The sequence below is a fragment of the Squalius cephalus genome, assembly GCF_949319135.1.
Source record: "Squalius cephalus genome assembly, chromosome: 18".
NCBI classification, from domain to species: domain Eukaryota; kingdom Metazoa; phylum Chordata; class Actinopteri; order Cypriniformes; family Leuciscidae; genus Squalius; species Squalius cephalus.
In genome coordinates this window covers 19,877,441-19,893,188 of record NC_137139.1, presented here as the reverse complement: position 1 = coordinate 19,893,188, position 15,748 = coordinate 19,877,441, and the positions used below count along the sequence as shown (strand labels likewise).

Here is a 15,748-nt window from a genome sequence, read left to right as displayed (position 1 = left end):
ACACATTAAAGGGATTATGCGGCAGGAAGCTTGCGCTCCAGACTGTCGTCAATGCGCTCAGGACTGTTTGCCGAGGCTGTGGATTACGGGTAATAATGTTGTAAATAATGTTTAGTTTCTTGCACAGACCGACCGTTTCACTTCATAAGACCACAATGCATCGTCAGGACTCAGGAGCCACGGGTATTAACTTTGTTTTGCCTGTGTGTTTTTTTGACTCTCAGAGTGACAGTAACCATTAACTTGCATTATGAATCACAAAGGACTAGTTTCATCTTAAAATCTTCTTTACTGTTGTACTGAAGAAAAAAATGAATGTAAATTAATAGCAAATTAAAATTTTTGGGTGAACTATTCCTTAAACTGATCAAAAGTGACAGTAAAAGACAATTACAAAATATTTAAATTTCAAGTAAATGTTCTTTTGAACTTTCTATTCATCAAAGAATACTGAAGGTTTCCACAAAAATATTAGGCATCTCAACTGTTTTCAACATTAAGAAATTTCTTTCCTAAGCATCAAATCAGCATATTAGAATGATTTCTGAAAGATTATGTTACTCAGAAGACTGGAGTAATGATGCTAAAAAAAAAATCAGCTTTGTCAACACAGGAAAAAATCCGAAAACTTTTATTTTTAATTGTAATAATATTTCACAATATTACTGTTTTTACTGTATTCTAATCAAATAAGAGTTTTTCAATTTTTCATTTAAAAAATGTAATACACATTTATAACACCATATATTGTGTTATATTTCCTTATCAGTAAATGACAAAAAAAACAAAAAAATGATGCTGCTGCAAGGGCTGAGAGAGTGGCGGCAAATGTGACATCTTTTTCTCTTCTGACCAACGTAATCAATCTCTCTATATATTTTCCCTCTTTTGGAAATTTGTGGAAAGTATCACAGATTTTTTTTTTTTTTTTTTGCTATTGGAGAAAATAGAAATACAGAAATTATATCTACTGTCGTCTCTCGTTAACTGCAATAGAAGTTTACCCAACTACGACAATTCTGCTTCTGAGAGCCCCGCAAATGTGAAAAGGGTCCATAGGAAAATACATTAAACAAACACAAAACGCCCGAACGGTGGGATTACATCATCTGAATGCTTTATGAAACGAGTAGTTAATTCATTCACTCATACAGAATGTTAAGAAAACAATCTTGTACCCTTTTCTTTTCCTTTTCAGTTTACTTCTGGAACCCAGGTTGCTAAAAAATACTCTCTTGATCACCACTTGAAAAAAAAAAAAAAAAAAAACAGAACTCACCAATCGCAGGTCAATAACGTCCTGCAGCATGAAGCGAATGCGTGATGAAGTCTTTCTCTCTTTTACTATCTTCTCCATCTGGTTAAAGTACTGATCCATTCGAGGCTAAAAGGAACAAGAACCATTTGTAAAATGCACAAGCTTCAAAAAAGACCTGAAAACATAAACAGACCCCCATTTATAATATAATGGACTGTTATCTGCTGACAAAGCCCAAGAATTGATGTTTATTTAAAGTAAAAAAACAATTGAGGGTGAGTTAATAATGAGAGAATAAAAATTTGTGGGTAAACCATCCATTAAGAGTGCATTAGACACCACTTCACAGTCATGTCGAAACCGTTTCCAAGCTAACATGTAGGTTCTGAATTGTAGCAATATGTTCTGGAGAGCTGTACGGACCAGCAGGGGTTTATTCAAATTGTACACAACGCAAAACACTTTGGACAAGAGACGCCAAAGAATATTAGCTTATGAGTGCAGAGAGTGGCCAACACAGATTTCTTTGCATAATTACATTGAAATAAGCAACAGTCTCTGTGCATTTCCATGGGTTGCAGAAGCAATTAAAAGATTTAGGAGGATGGTTATTTTTTAATGCCCATTATAGAGATCTACATCCTCCCTATTAGGATCAACCTGGCTGACCTTAGCTTTCTCGAAGTCCAGATCCTTGCCAATAGTGGTGAGAAGCCTGCACAGGCACTCCAGTGACTCTGCATCATGGTTTTTCAGCAATTTCACCACACAGTCGTGCATGATGGCCTCTGTCAGCATTCGCAGCTTAAAGAGCTCGCCGATGAACTTGATGTTGCCAATGGAGCGTCTGCGGGCTTTATCTTTCGCCTCTTCCAGCTCTTCCTGCAGTCTCTCCCGCTCACTAGCCTGAGAGTGAGAATAAGAGAGAGAGGAAGACATGTCAGAAAGGATCATTGTGGGCCCGCTGCACCAAAAGCAATTAGCAAGCAGAATTACCTAGACTACAAATAATTCTAAGAAACCTGAATCATCTCATGGCATGCGTTATTTACATCATACACAACATCTAGGAAATTTGAATGACCTGTGAACCATTTAAAAACACTTTTAGAGACGCATTCGGCGCTGAAGCACTTACCGAGGTAGCCGCCTCCAGCTCCCTGTGTTTCTTCTCGAAGGCATCGTCATCTACCTTGTCCTTCTCAAACTCTTTCTGACAGCGGTTCAGAAGCAGCTTCCGAAAATTCACAGTGTTACTGGGCTTATCCGTCATAGGCACTCTTAACTACAAACACAGCACATGTACGTGACTTAACTACATGTTAAACATTCCAAGCTAAACATTTAGTTTGAATCACTATTTGCTTCCAAAATCACAAATAAACATGTAATTTATTAATCAGTGATCTACTGAACTTATATGCTATTGTTAAATTTTAACTGGCCCCAGTTTTAATGGAAAGTCTGACTCACCGTGGCCAGACAGCTGCACATATTGCCATAGGCCACAGAGAAGCTGGGTTCATCGATGGCTTTCTCAAAGACCAGGTCTATGACACCCTTGAGCCGCTCCTCCGTGTCAATGGTGAGGTCAGTCACCTGCTTCATCAGCTGGCTGAACATCTGTGGCGTCAGTTTGTTGAGAATACTACGTACTTTTCGGAAAAGCTCCTGCAAAAGACATTAATGAACATATTACTGAATGTCTTCCAAGGCAACAATCAATCCCAAGCTCCATTTCCTCTTTGTACTAGAGAAAGTAATGAGGTAATAAACTCAATTCAATCATAGCTGAACATCTGGATACCGCAACATACTTTTTTGTACTGCAAAATAAGCTACATAAGGCCATCTGAAATGTGTATTTGGTTAAGGACGGAGTGAAAGTGTAGGAGGACCTGAGTTTTCTGGGCATCTGGATCTTCAATGGCACTCTCCCGCTTCAGACCAGGCTTCCAAGCATTCTCTGTTGTCTTAAGCTGCACCTCATCGTTCACAGACACGTTTGTGATGATCTTGCGTCCAGATGGTCGCCGCAGGCCAACATTCAGCAGCTGAAGGAACAGACATAGTCATATAGTACAGACAGGGATAAGTGTTTCAATGAGTGTATCTAAGATAATGTCAATTGAAAATGCTTTTATTCATGGGTTAAGAATAAAACATTCAATTATATTAAAGACAAAGGGTCTAGAGAGCATAATGATTGACTTATTGTAGTTATTAAGACAAAGCTCCATATTATTTTCAGTATGACTGTGAGAATATGTAATGGAACGGGTAATGGGACAAACCGGTTCTCCCCTGCCTCCCTGAAGCTGTCGGCCGAAATCCGCAAATGCTGGCGTGAAGTCTGGGCCTCTGGAAATCACACGTGGGTCTACCGGCCGCATGGGCAGCTTATTTTGGTTAATCTGTTCAGTGAGGCAGAAACACATTAGGCTTCTCTTAAAGAACCACTTACTACTCTGTACAAGAGCAGTAATGAGTTTTACAGGGATTTAAAAGAGGGCCATAATCAGGTTACAATATCCCTTTATTCCCATAGTACTCCATTTAACGGTGTGGTGCACATTAATTCTGGTCCAACATAATGTTTGTTAATAATTTTTAATTATTAACTTTAATCTATCCTTCTATATGTTCAAAATAGGGCTGTAAATTTAACATGTTCATTTAAATTTACATTTATTCATTTAGCAGACGACTTACAAATGAGAACAATAGAAGCAGTTAAACTAACAACAGGACAACAATATGCAATGTGCTATGACCCTTTCCAGTTTAATATAACTCAGTACATGTAGAAAGAGATTTTGTGCCTCTTTGAGATGACACCACAAGACGAAGTTCACTTGCAGAGAGCAAGTTTCTGGATGGCACATAAGTCTGAAGTAATGAGTTTAGGTAAAAGGGAGCAGAGCCAGTGGTTGTTCTGTAGGCAAACGTCAGCGACTTGAATTTGATGCGAGCGGCAACTGGCAACCAGTGCAATTTTGTGAGGAGAGGATTGACGTGTGACCTCTTCGGCTCGTTAAAGCCAAAGAGTTGGACCAGAACTCTATACTATACATTTAGTACAAGTACAACGCTATTGAATTAACATTTTTTAATTAAAAAGTCTGACCTTATCTAGAACAACATCAGAAATGGGAGGAAGCCCCTCTGGTTTCTGCACACATGCAGGCATGAACTGGAAACCCAACAGGAAATCTCTGTCGTACTGCTTCTTTCCATTCTTCTCTGCAGGCTCTGCAGAAGAGCAGTAACGCTTTCAGTGGTAAAACCTGGCAGATACACATGTGGGAAACTAGAAAACATTGAAGAGAGATGGCCTTACGTGGCACAGCTTTGATCAGCGGCTCTTTGTCTGCAGGCGAGTGGATGCTGTCACTGCTTTCGTTTTCAGAGGCGTGTTCAGCTCCATTTCTCTGAGGATCTACTTCCTGTTCTCCGTTCTCCTCGAGCACAACTCCTACTGATGGCCTTCTCTCCACCTCCACAGGAGGAGGACTGGGGCTTTCTGCTGCAGACTCCATAGAGGACTGATCCATGTCCTCCTACCAAACACACACAGCCACTTAAAGCCTAGCTTACTCATTTGAATATAAGCAACAGGGTTTTCCAAATCTATCTATCATTTACATACATAAAATTATAATAATAAGCCTGATGTATCAAATATATGTATAGGCAATTATAATCCAAGGGCATAATTTATTTATACTGTAACTTGGTTTCATCCCTTGTTGGCAATGAAACTCTCGACTACCACAAAACACGACTAAAAGTTTACTTTATAAACAAAAATATAATTAAGCCAATAGAAATGCTACACAAATGTTAAATTCAATGAAAAATACCTGTTTGTTGTGATTAGAGTAAAAGCCAGATGCATCAATTGATGCATAAAAAACATTATTTTACCTCTTTGTCTGGACACTGATCTTGCCCTACAGGCATGTTCTTTTTTGGGTTCTTCCAGGTCTTTGGTGCACTAGATGTAGCTGTACAGAGAAAAGGCTTGTGTTATTTAAATGACCCACACAACATTCATCTCAGCTGTATCTTCAGAGTGCTTACCTTGACTTGAGCTTTTTATGGACTGCAAGAAAGGCTCGCCTCTCTTGTCTGACAAGGCCTCGGTCTCCTTCCCTGTTTCTTTGAGCTCTGCTCCAGTAGATGGTCTCCTGGCTGACCCTGCAAAAACCTGACTTGGGTGCACAAGTCCTGGAGGAGGAGCAGTTGTGTTGGAGATAGCAGCAGTAGTGGAGATGAAGAGGAATGGGGCGTCAGGAAAACCAGCACTGTCCTCAGCAGGAGGTGAGGGACTATCCGTTTTTACCACCGCAGACTCAGCGTCCAGTGCCGGTGTGATGGGCCTGGGCTCCGGGCTGGGGGACTGGGGCACACTGGAAGTAGGCAGCAACGGAGAGACTTCCCTCGGTTGGGATTCCAAGTCTTCACTCAAGGGAGCAGCATCGGTGTCCGTCAGCCCATTAATGGCCTTTTTGGGCTGGGCCGGGGATGTAGACAGGCTCTGAGGTGAGGGTTGCTCTGAGGAGGAGGACTTCTCTGGCTCAGAGCTCTCAGGTTCTGGTGTGACAGCTTTAGTGGGGCTGGGCTCAGCTGATGGGCTCTGGGCGTCAGCTGACTCCACTGTTGAGGCAGGTATGGAAGGAGCGGGGGGTGTAGCTACACTTGAGGCTGTTTCTGGACCGGAGGGGGAAAGCTCAGTTTTCTGTAAGGGAGAGTGCTCTTGGACTGGGCTGCTAGGATCACTTCTCTCCAACGGAGCCTCTGGCTGCCGCAGTCCAGGAGATGCAGATCTTTGTGAGGCAAACTCTAGTTTTGGCTTGACATCTAGAGCCATAAATTAAACAAGGAAATGCATCAGAGGTACAGTATATAAACTGACAGATTAGGGTAAAAAAAGAAATAATGTGATATATTAAAGGGGTCACAAACTGAGAAATCAAATTTTCCTTGATCTTTTGACATATAAGAGGTCATCATACTATAAGAATATCCTGTAAGTGTCAAAACTGAAAACTTCCTTGTTAGTCCAAAAACAGCTTTTATTGTAATCAAACAACTTCTTGTGGAATGTGTGCCTATCTAAGACCGCCTCTGCAGAAGAAAATCAACGCCTACCTCATCATTGCAACTTTGGCCCTGCCCACTGGCAATAACATTACCTTCCAAAGGATCCTAATGCTAGGAATGTGGTTATTTATTTTCAACCATGTGAATGTCTCAGATGAGCATTATTTGCTTGTATTCAGTACATTTCACTGTGGATTCTTTGGTAAATCAGTCGCATTTTCAAACAGATTTTTACGATATGGACTCGACTGCCACAACATGTAAGTAGTTGTGTTGATCTGTGACCAGTGATTTCTGATATGTAATGATTCATGTACAGTCAGATGTTCTTTGTCTCTGTGTCAGTAAATCAAGCCAGTGACTAAACGGTCAACTTCACATTGTTTCTCTTAGTAGGATGAAAATGTTCTGTTTTTATTTAAACTGATTAAATTACATGTAGAAAGCGATCAAAGAACAGCGCAAGTTTATCAGTGACTGAGTTCTGGACTTTCGCCAAAACTCCTGTTTTAACAAAGTCCCTTTTATCTGTAGTCTTTGGTTATAATCAACGAATCTATTTTTTACATTGTGTTTGCACTGTTAGTTATGATGAAAGCATTTCTTAGTGTGCAGACATCTAGTATCAATGACGAGATCACTGCATTCATGTGCTCAACATGTCTGTGATCGGCTACAATGCTCATCACTGCAATCTTTCATGCCACAATCGACATATAATACCATAGATCTAAATATAATGGAATAACACTTTTCATGATTAGTTAACCTTGAGAGCTGTAATGGTAAAAACATGCTAAAAGTTTTAGAGAGTTCCACATGTAATACTAGCTATTTCATATGCAAAGCTGTTAGCCAATCACAGCAGTGGGCGTTTACAGTTTACACTGAAGTCTCACAGCAGACACGCCCCTTCAAACAGAGCATTCAAATCAGAGGGCTATATAATCAGGGTAGGAAAAATGCATTTTATTTCTAAATTATGACAATTTTTATGTATTTGATGTATGCACGCCAGGAAACACTATAAAACAATAAAACAATGCAGTTCATGACCTCTTTAAACATTTGCATAGTATTTGCAGTGATTCTTTTTGGCAAAAAATTAAGCAACATAATGAAAGTGAGGATCTTTAGCTTTTTTTATGTTTTAGTTAAATAATTAAAAATTAATAGTAGAATACATAACATACATACATAACATACAATGCAATTGCAGTAATTTTTTTGGCAATGTAAAATTAAGATCATGGGGAAAAAAACAGAGCAGTGGTTCTCAACTGGTTTTGTTTCAGGGCCCACATTTTACATTGGACCTCAAATACAAAAACTATAGACTGCATTGTTTTGTTCATGGTTTTGAAAACAAGAGGCCATGACAGATGGAAAACCTGTCCAGGCTGGCATCAGCCTTATTTTGTGAACTTCTAGTGATGGATGAAAAAATACAATATAGATACAATACAGCCTTTGACAAGAACAATAAAAGATATGTGATGTATTGTCTCTTCATCCTAAAAGCTGATAATCTTATTTATTTTGCTTATTTAGTCTCAATAAGGCAAGATTATATGTGGGTAGGTTCATTTTGTTATTTACATTTAGGATTGTTTTTCCCCTGATGTCAGTGTCTCTTAGACCTGTGACCCATTGTTGGGTCAAGACCCACCAGTAAAGGACCACTGCTCTGAACCTGCGGGGAGAAGGTGGCAATTTCTGACCTGCTTTCAAGTTGATGGGTGCAGGAAGGATCTGGGGGCTGTCCGCATTATACATTACGTGCCCGTGATCTGCTACCTGGGTGTTCAGCTGCTGGGATTTGAGGTAGAAAATGTGAGGATAATGAGGGTACAGACATAAAAACTAGCAACAGAGAGACACAAGGCACACGCACATATGCAGCACACAGACAGAGCGGGAAAAACAGAAACACAGAGAATGGAGAGGAGAGAGAGGGGCAGAAATGGACGAAACATGGGGAAAAGGGGAAAGAGAGCAGAGGAGAGACGAACACTATTAACGTTCAGGGAGAGAAGACAGAGGAAGAGTCAAAACATAGTGAGTGCTCCATCTACATTGTGCCTTAGAACAGGGATTTTTAAACCACATCCTAAAATATTTAAAATCAGACAAAAGGAATTTGTCTTGGTGACTATAAAAGGATATAAATTTTCTTGTATTCACACTCATTTATACCACGTGTGAAATGTGTAATATTATAAAGACAACAATACGTTGTTTCCAAAAATAAATGCAACTATTTTAGATTTTATTTTTTTATATTTTACTTTTACTACAGCCAAAAGAAATGACTGGCTATTATTCATAAACTATTTACTTATGTATTAAATTAACACCATATCTTTCTTTCCTTATCCTCACTGTTAGAATAAAAGAGAGACATTTACAAATTAAATGTATTTGTATAGGGTTTTGCATAATAAATATAACAATGGAAATAACGAGTAAGCTAAAGGTGACAATTATAAGAAAAAACTCCCTATAATTACACAACACAAATAAAAATTATTCTTGAACATACACTACTGTTAAAAAGTCAGGAGTCAGTAGAATTGTTTAATTTTTTGATAGAAGTATCTTATGCCACCAAGGCTGCATTTATTTGATCAAAAATATAGTAAAAACTTTTATATTGTGAATTATTATTACAATATATTAATAATATCTGTTTTCTGTTTTAAAATGTAAATAACTCCAAATAGATGCGGTCTGTGGACCCCAGTTTGAAAAGCCCTGTTTTAGATTATGCACACTGAGGATTGGGGATATTCTACTAGAGTGAGTAGATGAGAAGTCACTGTAAAGGGAACACACAGGGATCAGGATGGCACAAACAATCATGAGGCAGAACTACAACACGTGACAATATGCAAGATTGAAACATTTTTGAAACTTCTAAATAACATTTATCGACTTGCACAATTACTTCTACAGGAAAAACAATTTCCATTTTTCCATTGTCGGGCCAAACCATTCTCATAGCTTAACTGTTCCATTCCGTGCCGATCCATTCATTCCTTATCGTTCTTAGAACCGTTCGGCCCGATGGTGGAAAAGTGGCTAATGTTTCAAGGCTACATTCAGAGTTCTTCATTAAAAGTGCATAAAATTGGTGGCTTGTGGGTAAAAGATCACATTGTTAAGTAATAAACCCCTCAGCAAAGGAGCTGACCTAAGGACATAAGCTGTGGCTTTAGATAAGAAGATAAACTCCTGATTATGAAGGAATGGAAACTCTGGCAGTGTGGCTACAAAGTCAATATGTGGGGTTGCTATGGTGTTCTGACTTGATTTTTGCATGTTTCTATGCAGTTACTAGGGTTTTCTGGGTGTTTGCTTTCTGGCTCAAGTTAAAAGAGCCCACCCCTAAGGTGCAGAGATTAGAAAGGGGACAATATCAGGCTTAATCTGCATGTGTACATAGGGATTTTGGTGTTTGATTTGATGTGATTGGCTGTCTTACCTGTGGAGGTGTAGGAGCGGAGGAGGGTCGTCCCACAGGTGGGGTTGGGTTCCGACTCCCGCCCACCCCTGATAATATTTCGTCTGTGACATCCTTGCCACCCTGGTTGGGGTCTCGGATGCGGATCTTGGAGGAAAATTTTTACACAAAATGAACTGATAAAGATTCAGAAGCATCAAGTACAATCTAATTCCTAATTATCTATGAATTAAACTTGAACCTATTAAGTTTTTCAATACAAATGTCCTCAAAGCATTATGGGGACATTCCAGTTACATACTGCTATAAAGATGACACAGAACAAACAGCTCATGTGCACTCACTGTTTTCTTTTCCCTCTTAGTCGGTGGAGGTTGTTGTGGTGTAGGCACTATGATGGATGGAGATGGTGTGTACATGGGCTGCCCAGGATAGTAGGGAGGTCCTGCTGCTCACAAATCATACAAGACAATAAGTTCCATATTAAAGAATCGTTCAGACCAGATTTGATGCAACTAAACTATGTCTGCAAACTAAATGATTCTGTTGATTACTTCTTTAATCGATTAATCGAACACTTCTTAAATCGATTAACGGCATAAAAAAGACACATTTTATTTTCTGAATTTACTGAAAAAAATATTTTAAATATAAAAACGTAACTTTTTATACCAATTATATAACTTTATATAAAAATTTATAAAACAAACAAAAAAACAGATAATGAAATCCTGCCCAATTTTCTCCTCCAAACAATATGCCAATTGAAGGCTATGAATCCAATATGTATGAGTGTAGGCAATGTTACACATTTTGCGCAAAAAATATCTAAAAATATAATTCATATAAAAACTACTATATAATATTCATAAAATCTTAATAACAATTATATAACTTTTTATAAAAATGTCTAAAATCCAAAAATGTTTGAAATTGACTCTTTTGTCACTATCAATTAGTTTTTGCAGCCCTAGAGTAAACAAGAAGTGTACAATATTCACAAGCAATTTTTCGTATTAAAACTGCTAACAAGCAAATGTCAATTAATAAATTGTTTCGCGACTGAACTAATTAACCAAAACTAACTTAATGACAAACCATCCCATAATGATGATTCATCTTAAAAATGTGTTTTTATTCTAAAAATTCACACTTAAAAGATTAAAACAGTAAACAGCAAATCAATGCAAGTCAGCAGACTGCATGAGAAAGTCAACAGCGATCCACAGGTATTTGTGCGCTGGCAGACAGGGAGGGAAACTCACCATAAGGTGCAGGGAAGTCCCCTGGACTGGGTGCAGCATAGAAGGTACTGGGTCCAGTGGGCTGGACTGAGTACTGTTGAGGAGGCCCTACATACTGAGGAGCACTGTGACGGTACTGTAGAATCACACATGACAAACAAATTAGTGAAAATTCAACACGTATAATTGCAAACAAGACATCAACTAGGGATGCTCCGATGGATGGGGCCGATAATCACATTCCATGACTCAATCGGTAGTCACTAAATTTGGCTGATCTTATGAACCAATCATAATTTGATGACGTAAAACAGTAAAAAGTTGCCACCGACGTGCATGTATACAGACGTATACAGACTGCTTTTTAACAGGCATCTTTATTTATAGCAGGTTGTCTCGATTCAAACGAGTCCACACACAACATAACATGAAGCAATGATCTTGAGAAAATCCTCACAGAGTCACATGACATGCTGCTTGGCTACAGTAGTTTAATGTAGTAAGATAAATTTTGCATTTCCTCACTCATGTTGTTTTCACGCATCACGCAAGCATTTGAATGTCCGTGTTTACTACAGTATGCGCGTCATCGTAAATCTGTTCATCATATACTGTAAAGCCATTGTGTCTCTTCAGAAGACTTGGATTTAGATTAGACCACTCAATTATTTTTTACAATGCCTTATTTTTTTGGATCTTTTAAGTTTTAGAGGAATGGACTTTAAATGGAGGGACAGAAATCTCTCAGGTTTCATAAAAAATATATTCAGGTGTGTTTGGAACTTGAACAAAAATGTACAGGTTTGAAAAGACATGAGGGTGAGTACATGATGGCAGAATTTACATTTTTGGGTGAATTATACATAGTAAGCTGAGCCAATATAGTAAGCTGAGCCATGGATAAAACAATATTGTGAATCATATCGTTTACATCAACGATACATATTGTCACATTTTTCTATCGCGATATCTTGATATACATCCCTAATATCAACCTAAGACAAACTGATAATCTGTAATCTAATTTTTAAATAAACAACACAACAAATACAGTCTAACACATTAAAATAACCTGATGTAAACACATGGTCCAGATATAGTAAGTGTAATGTGATTCCTGTCTGCATTCTCTTGTGTCTGACCTGAGGGATGTAGTACTGCGCTGTCTGTGGGGAATGGAAGGACATGGGAGCCATGGTCATCATGATGTGCTGATTGGGGGGATAGACCGCTGCCGTGGGGTTCTGAGATGTGGGCCGAATGGAAGGGTTATTGCTTGGAATGGTGGGCCGGGCCGTTTGCATCTGCGTCCTCTGGAAAAACTGTGAGGAGAGATAGACAGGAGAGATCAGTTATGTGGCTCACCTTTGGCAAACTGATACGTGTAACGTTAGCACATCTAAGATGGTATCTGATGAAGTCCGCTGAATAAGTAAACACATTTTTGTACAACTATTTATGTAAACGCATGCAAGAAACAAAGACAAAACACATCATCCTAAGTAACATGCAATATAGAGGTGTATATATATATATACTGTATATATATATATATATATATATATATATATATATATATATATATATATATATATATATATATACACACTGTATATATATATATATATATATATATATATATATATACAGTGAGGAAAATAAGTATTTGAACACCCTGCTATTTTGCAAGTTCTCCCACTTAGAAATCATGGAGGGGTCTGAAATTGTCATCGTAGGTGCATGTCCACTGTGAGAGACATAATCTAAAAAAAAAAATCCAGAAATCACAATGTATGATTTTTTTAACTATTTATTTGTATGATACAGCTGCAAATAAGTATTTGAACACCTGAGAAAATCAATGTTAATATTTGGTACAGTAGCCTTTGTTTGCAATTACATAGGTCAAACGTTTCCTGTAGTTTTTCACCAGGTTTGCACACACTGCAGGAGGGATTTTGGCCCACTCCTCCACACAGATCTTCTCTAGATCAGTCAGGTGTCTGGGCTGTCGCTGAGAAACACGGAGTTTGAGCTCCCTCCAAAGATTCTCTATTGGGTTTAGGTCTGGAGACTGGCTAGGCCACGCCAGAACCTTGATATGCTTCTTACAGAGCCACTCCTTGGTTATCCTGGCTGTGTGCTTCGGGTCATTGTCATGTTGGAAGACCCAGCCTCGACCCATCTTCAATGCTCTAACTGAGGGAAGGAGGTTGTTCCCCAAAATCTCGCAATACATGGCCCCGGTCATCCTCTCCTTAATACAGTGCAGTCGCCCTGTCCCATGTGCAGAAAAACACCCCCAAAGCATGATGCTACCACCCCCATGCTTCACAGTAGGGATGGTGTTCTTGGGATGGTACTCATCATTCTTCTTCCTCCAAACACGTTTAGTGGAATTATGACCAAAAAGTTCTATTTTGGTCTCATCTGACCACATGACTTTCTCCCATGACTCCTCTGGATCATCCAAATGGTCATTGGCAAACTTAAGACGGGCCTTGACATGTGCTGGTTTAAGCAGGGGAACCTTCTGTGCCATGCATGATTTCAAACCATGACGTCTTAGTGTATTACCAACAGTAACCTTGGAAACGGTGGTCCCAGCTCTTTTCAGGTCATTGACCAGCTCCTCCCGTGTAGTTCTGGGCTGATTTCTCACCTTTCTTAGGATCATTGAGACCCCACGAGGTGAGATCTTGCATGGAGCCCCAGTCCGAGGGAGATTGACAGTCATGTTTAGCTTTTTCCATTTTCTAATGATTGCTCCAACAGTGGACCTTTTTTCACCAAGCTGCTTGGCAATTTCCCCATAGCCCTTTCCAGCCTTGTGGAGGTGTACAATTTTGTCTCTAGTGTCTTTGGACAGCTCTTTGGTCTTGGCCATGTTAGTAGTTGGATTCTTACTGATTGTATGGGGTGGACAGGTGTCTTTATGCAGCTAATGACCTCAAACAGGTGCATCTAATTTAGGATAATAAATGGAGTGGAGGTGGACATTTTAAAGGCAGACTAACAGGTCTTTGAGGGTCAGAATTCTAGCTGATAGACAGGTGTTCAAATACTTATTTGCAGCTGTATCATACAAATAAATAGTTAAAAAATCATATATTGCGATTTCTGGATTTTTTTTTTTAGATTATGTCTCTCACAGTGGACATGCACCTACGATGACAATTTCAGACCCCTCCATGATTTCCAAGTGGGAGAACTTGCAAAATAGCAGGGTGTTCAAATACTTATTTTCATCACTGTATATATATATATATATATATATATATACACACTGTGTATACTATCTGATGATATAGTTGGTACTGTGGCTTCATAATAGATCATGTATGTATGAATCACAGTAGAGTTTTTATGCTTTTTCTTTTCAACTCCAAACACAACTTTCTATTAATAAATTCCTCAAATAGACCTGTTGACCCGAGAATCTCACACTTGTGACTATGTATATACAAATGCCAAACATCAACAGTGAATCATCAATTTCCGTCCAAACTGACAACAAGTTTCCCAGCTCCTCAGTGTACTAAATGTTGCATAAATGTGTCAAAAGGTCATAAGGGCCACGTACACACTGCGGCTAAATACGGGTGTCACTCCACACTTAATATTCAACAGTATTATTGATCTGACTGTACTGACGCTGTTGTATAAGAACTGAACTGAGCTGGAAGATGACATCATTTTTTGCATAACTGCTTTATAGATGAAAGGAACTAATTCAATAATTGATGATCTTTACAACGGAACTGACCTCAGCTGAACAACAGCCGAAATGCATCATTTTCCTGTAATCACTTTAAAGCTGCTTTGAAACAATCTATTTTGTATAAAGCGCTATATAAATAAAGATGACTTGACTCCTATTCTGTGTGCTTAGTTATGCAAATGCAATTTGGTTGCACTTTGTACAATAATTGTAAGTTTAACCCGTTTTAGATATTTCTGATAAAAAACACCTTTCAAAAGTCTGGGGCTAGTAAGATTTTAAGAAATTAATACTTTTATTCAGCAAGGACACATTTAATTGATCAAATGTGACAGTAAAGATTTCTTTTGTGAATAAATGCTGTTCTTTTGAACTTTCTATTCATCAAAGAACTCATATTTCAAAAACGATCAATCAGCACAACTGTTTTCAACATTGATAATAATAAAAATATTACTTGAGCACCAAATCAGAATATTAGAATGATTTCTGAAAGATCGTGTGAACCTGAAGACTGGAGTAATGATGCTGAAAAATCAGCTTTGCCATCACAGAAATAAATTACATTTTAAAATATATTAAAATCATAAAAGTCATTTTTTAAATTGTAATAATATCATAATATTTTACTGTATACATGCAGCTTTGATGAAAATAGAGACTTCTTTAAAAAAAAAAAAAAAAAATTCGTAACAAAATCTGGTTTAATAACAACCATCAGACCATAATATATTTGCAGTTGTGAGCCAAATTGTTGCCATATGATTATCATGCTATATAATATATTGGCATATAAGATAACAGCATTTGCAAATGACTGAATGTAAATAAACATAGTTCATATGAAGTCAATTCACTTGGGATTGACGTAATGAAAAAAGATACCAAACATTTACAATGTTTGAATCAGCCTACCCTAAAGTACAGTTAATTACAATGATGAGCAAGTAGGAGAA

At 38.2% G+C, this 15,748-nt stretch overlaps 1 protein-coding gene across 3 annotated transcripts in view; it reads right to left on the bottom strand.

The window, feature by feature from the left end:
• Positions 1 to 15,748, bottom strand: part of eif4g3b (eukaryotic translation initiation factor 4 gamma, 3b) — a 47,459-nt gene that overhangs the window by 12,385 nt on the left and 19,326 nt on the right. For 2 of the 3 annotated variants that reach the window (XM_079849255.1, XM_079849256.1), the window contains exons 6-20: positions 12,214 to 12,393; positions 11,093 to 11,207; positions 10,172 to 10,275; positions 9,849 to 9,974; positions 8,086 to 8,176; positions 5,342 to 6,121; positions 5,186 to 5,265; positions 4,599 to 4,818; positions 4,386 to 4,510; positions 3,553 to 3,672; positions 3,157 to 3,312; positions 2,732 to 2,929; positions 2,397 to 2,543; positions 1,928 to 2,164; positions 1,280 to 1,384 (exon numbers count right to left, since the gene is read on the bottom strand). In XM_079849255.1, coding sequence (XP_079705381.1) covers positions 1,280 to 1,384; positions 1,928 to 2,164; positions 2,397 to 2,543; positions 2,732 to 2,929; positions 3,157 to 3,312; positions 3,553 to 3,672; positions 4,386 to 4,510; positions 4,599 to 4,818; positions 5,186 to 5,265; positions 5,342 to 6,121; positions 8,086 to 8,176; positions 9,849 to 9,974; positions 10,172 to 10,275; positions 11,093 to 11,207; positions 12,214 to 12,393 — 2,784 coding nt within the window. Of the gene's footprint in view, positions 1 to 1,279; positions 1,385 to 1,927; positions 2,165 to 2,396; positions 2,544 to 2,731; positions 2,930 to 3,156; positions 3,313 to 3,552; positions 3,673 to 4,385; positions 4,511 to 4,598; positions 4,819 to 5,185; positions 5,266 to 5,341; positions 6,122 to 8,085; positions 8,228 to 9,848; positions 9,975 to 10,171; positions 10,276 to 11,092; positions 11,208 to 12,213; positions 12,394 to 15,748 lie in introns of all 3 variants that reach the window. The other variant, XM_079849254.1, reaches the window with a different exon arrangement.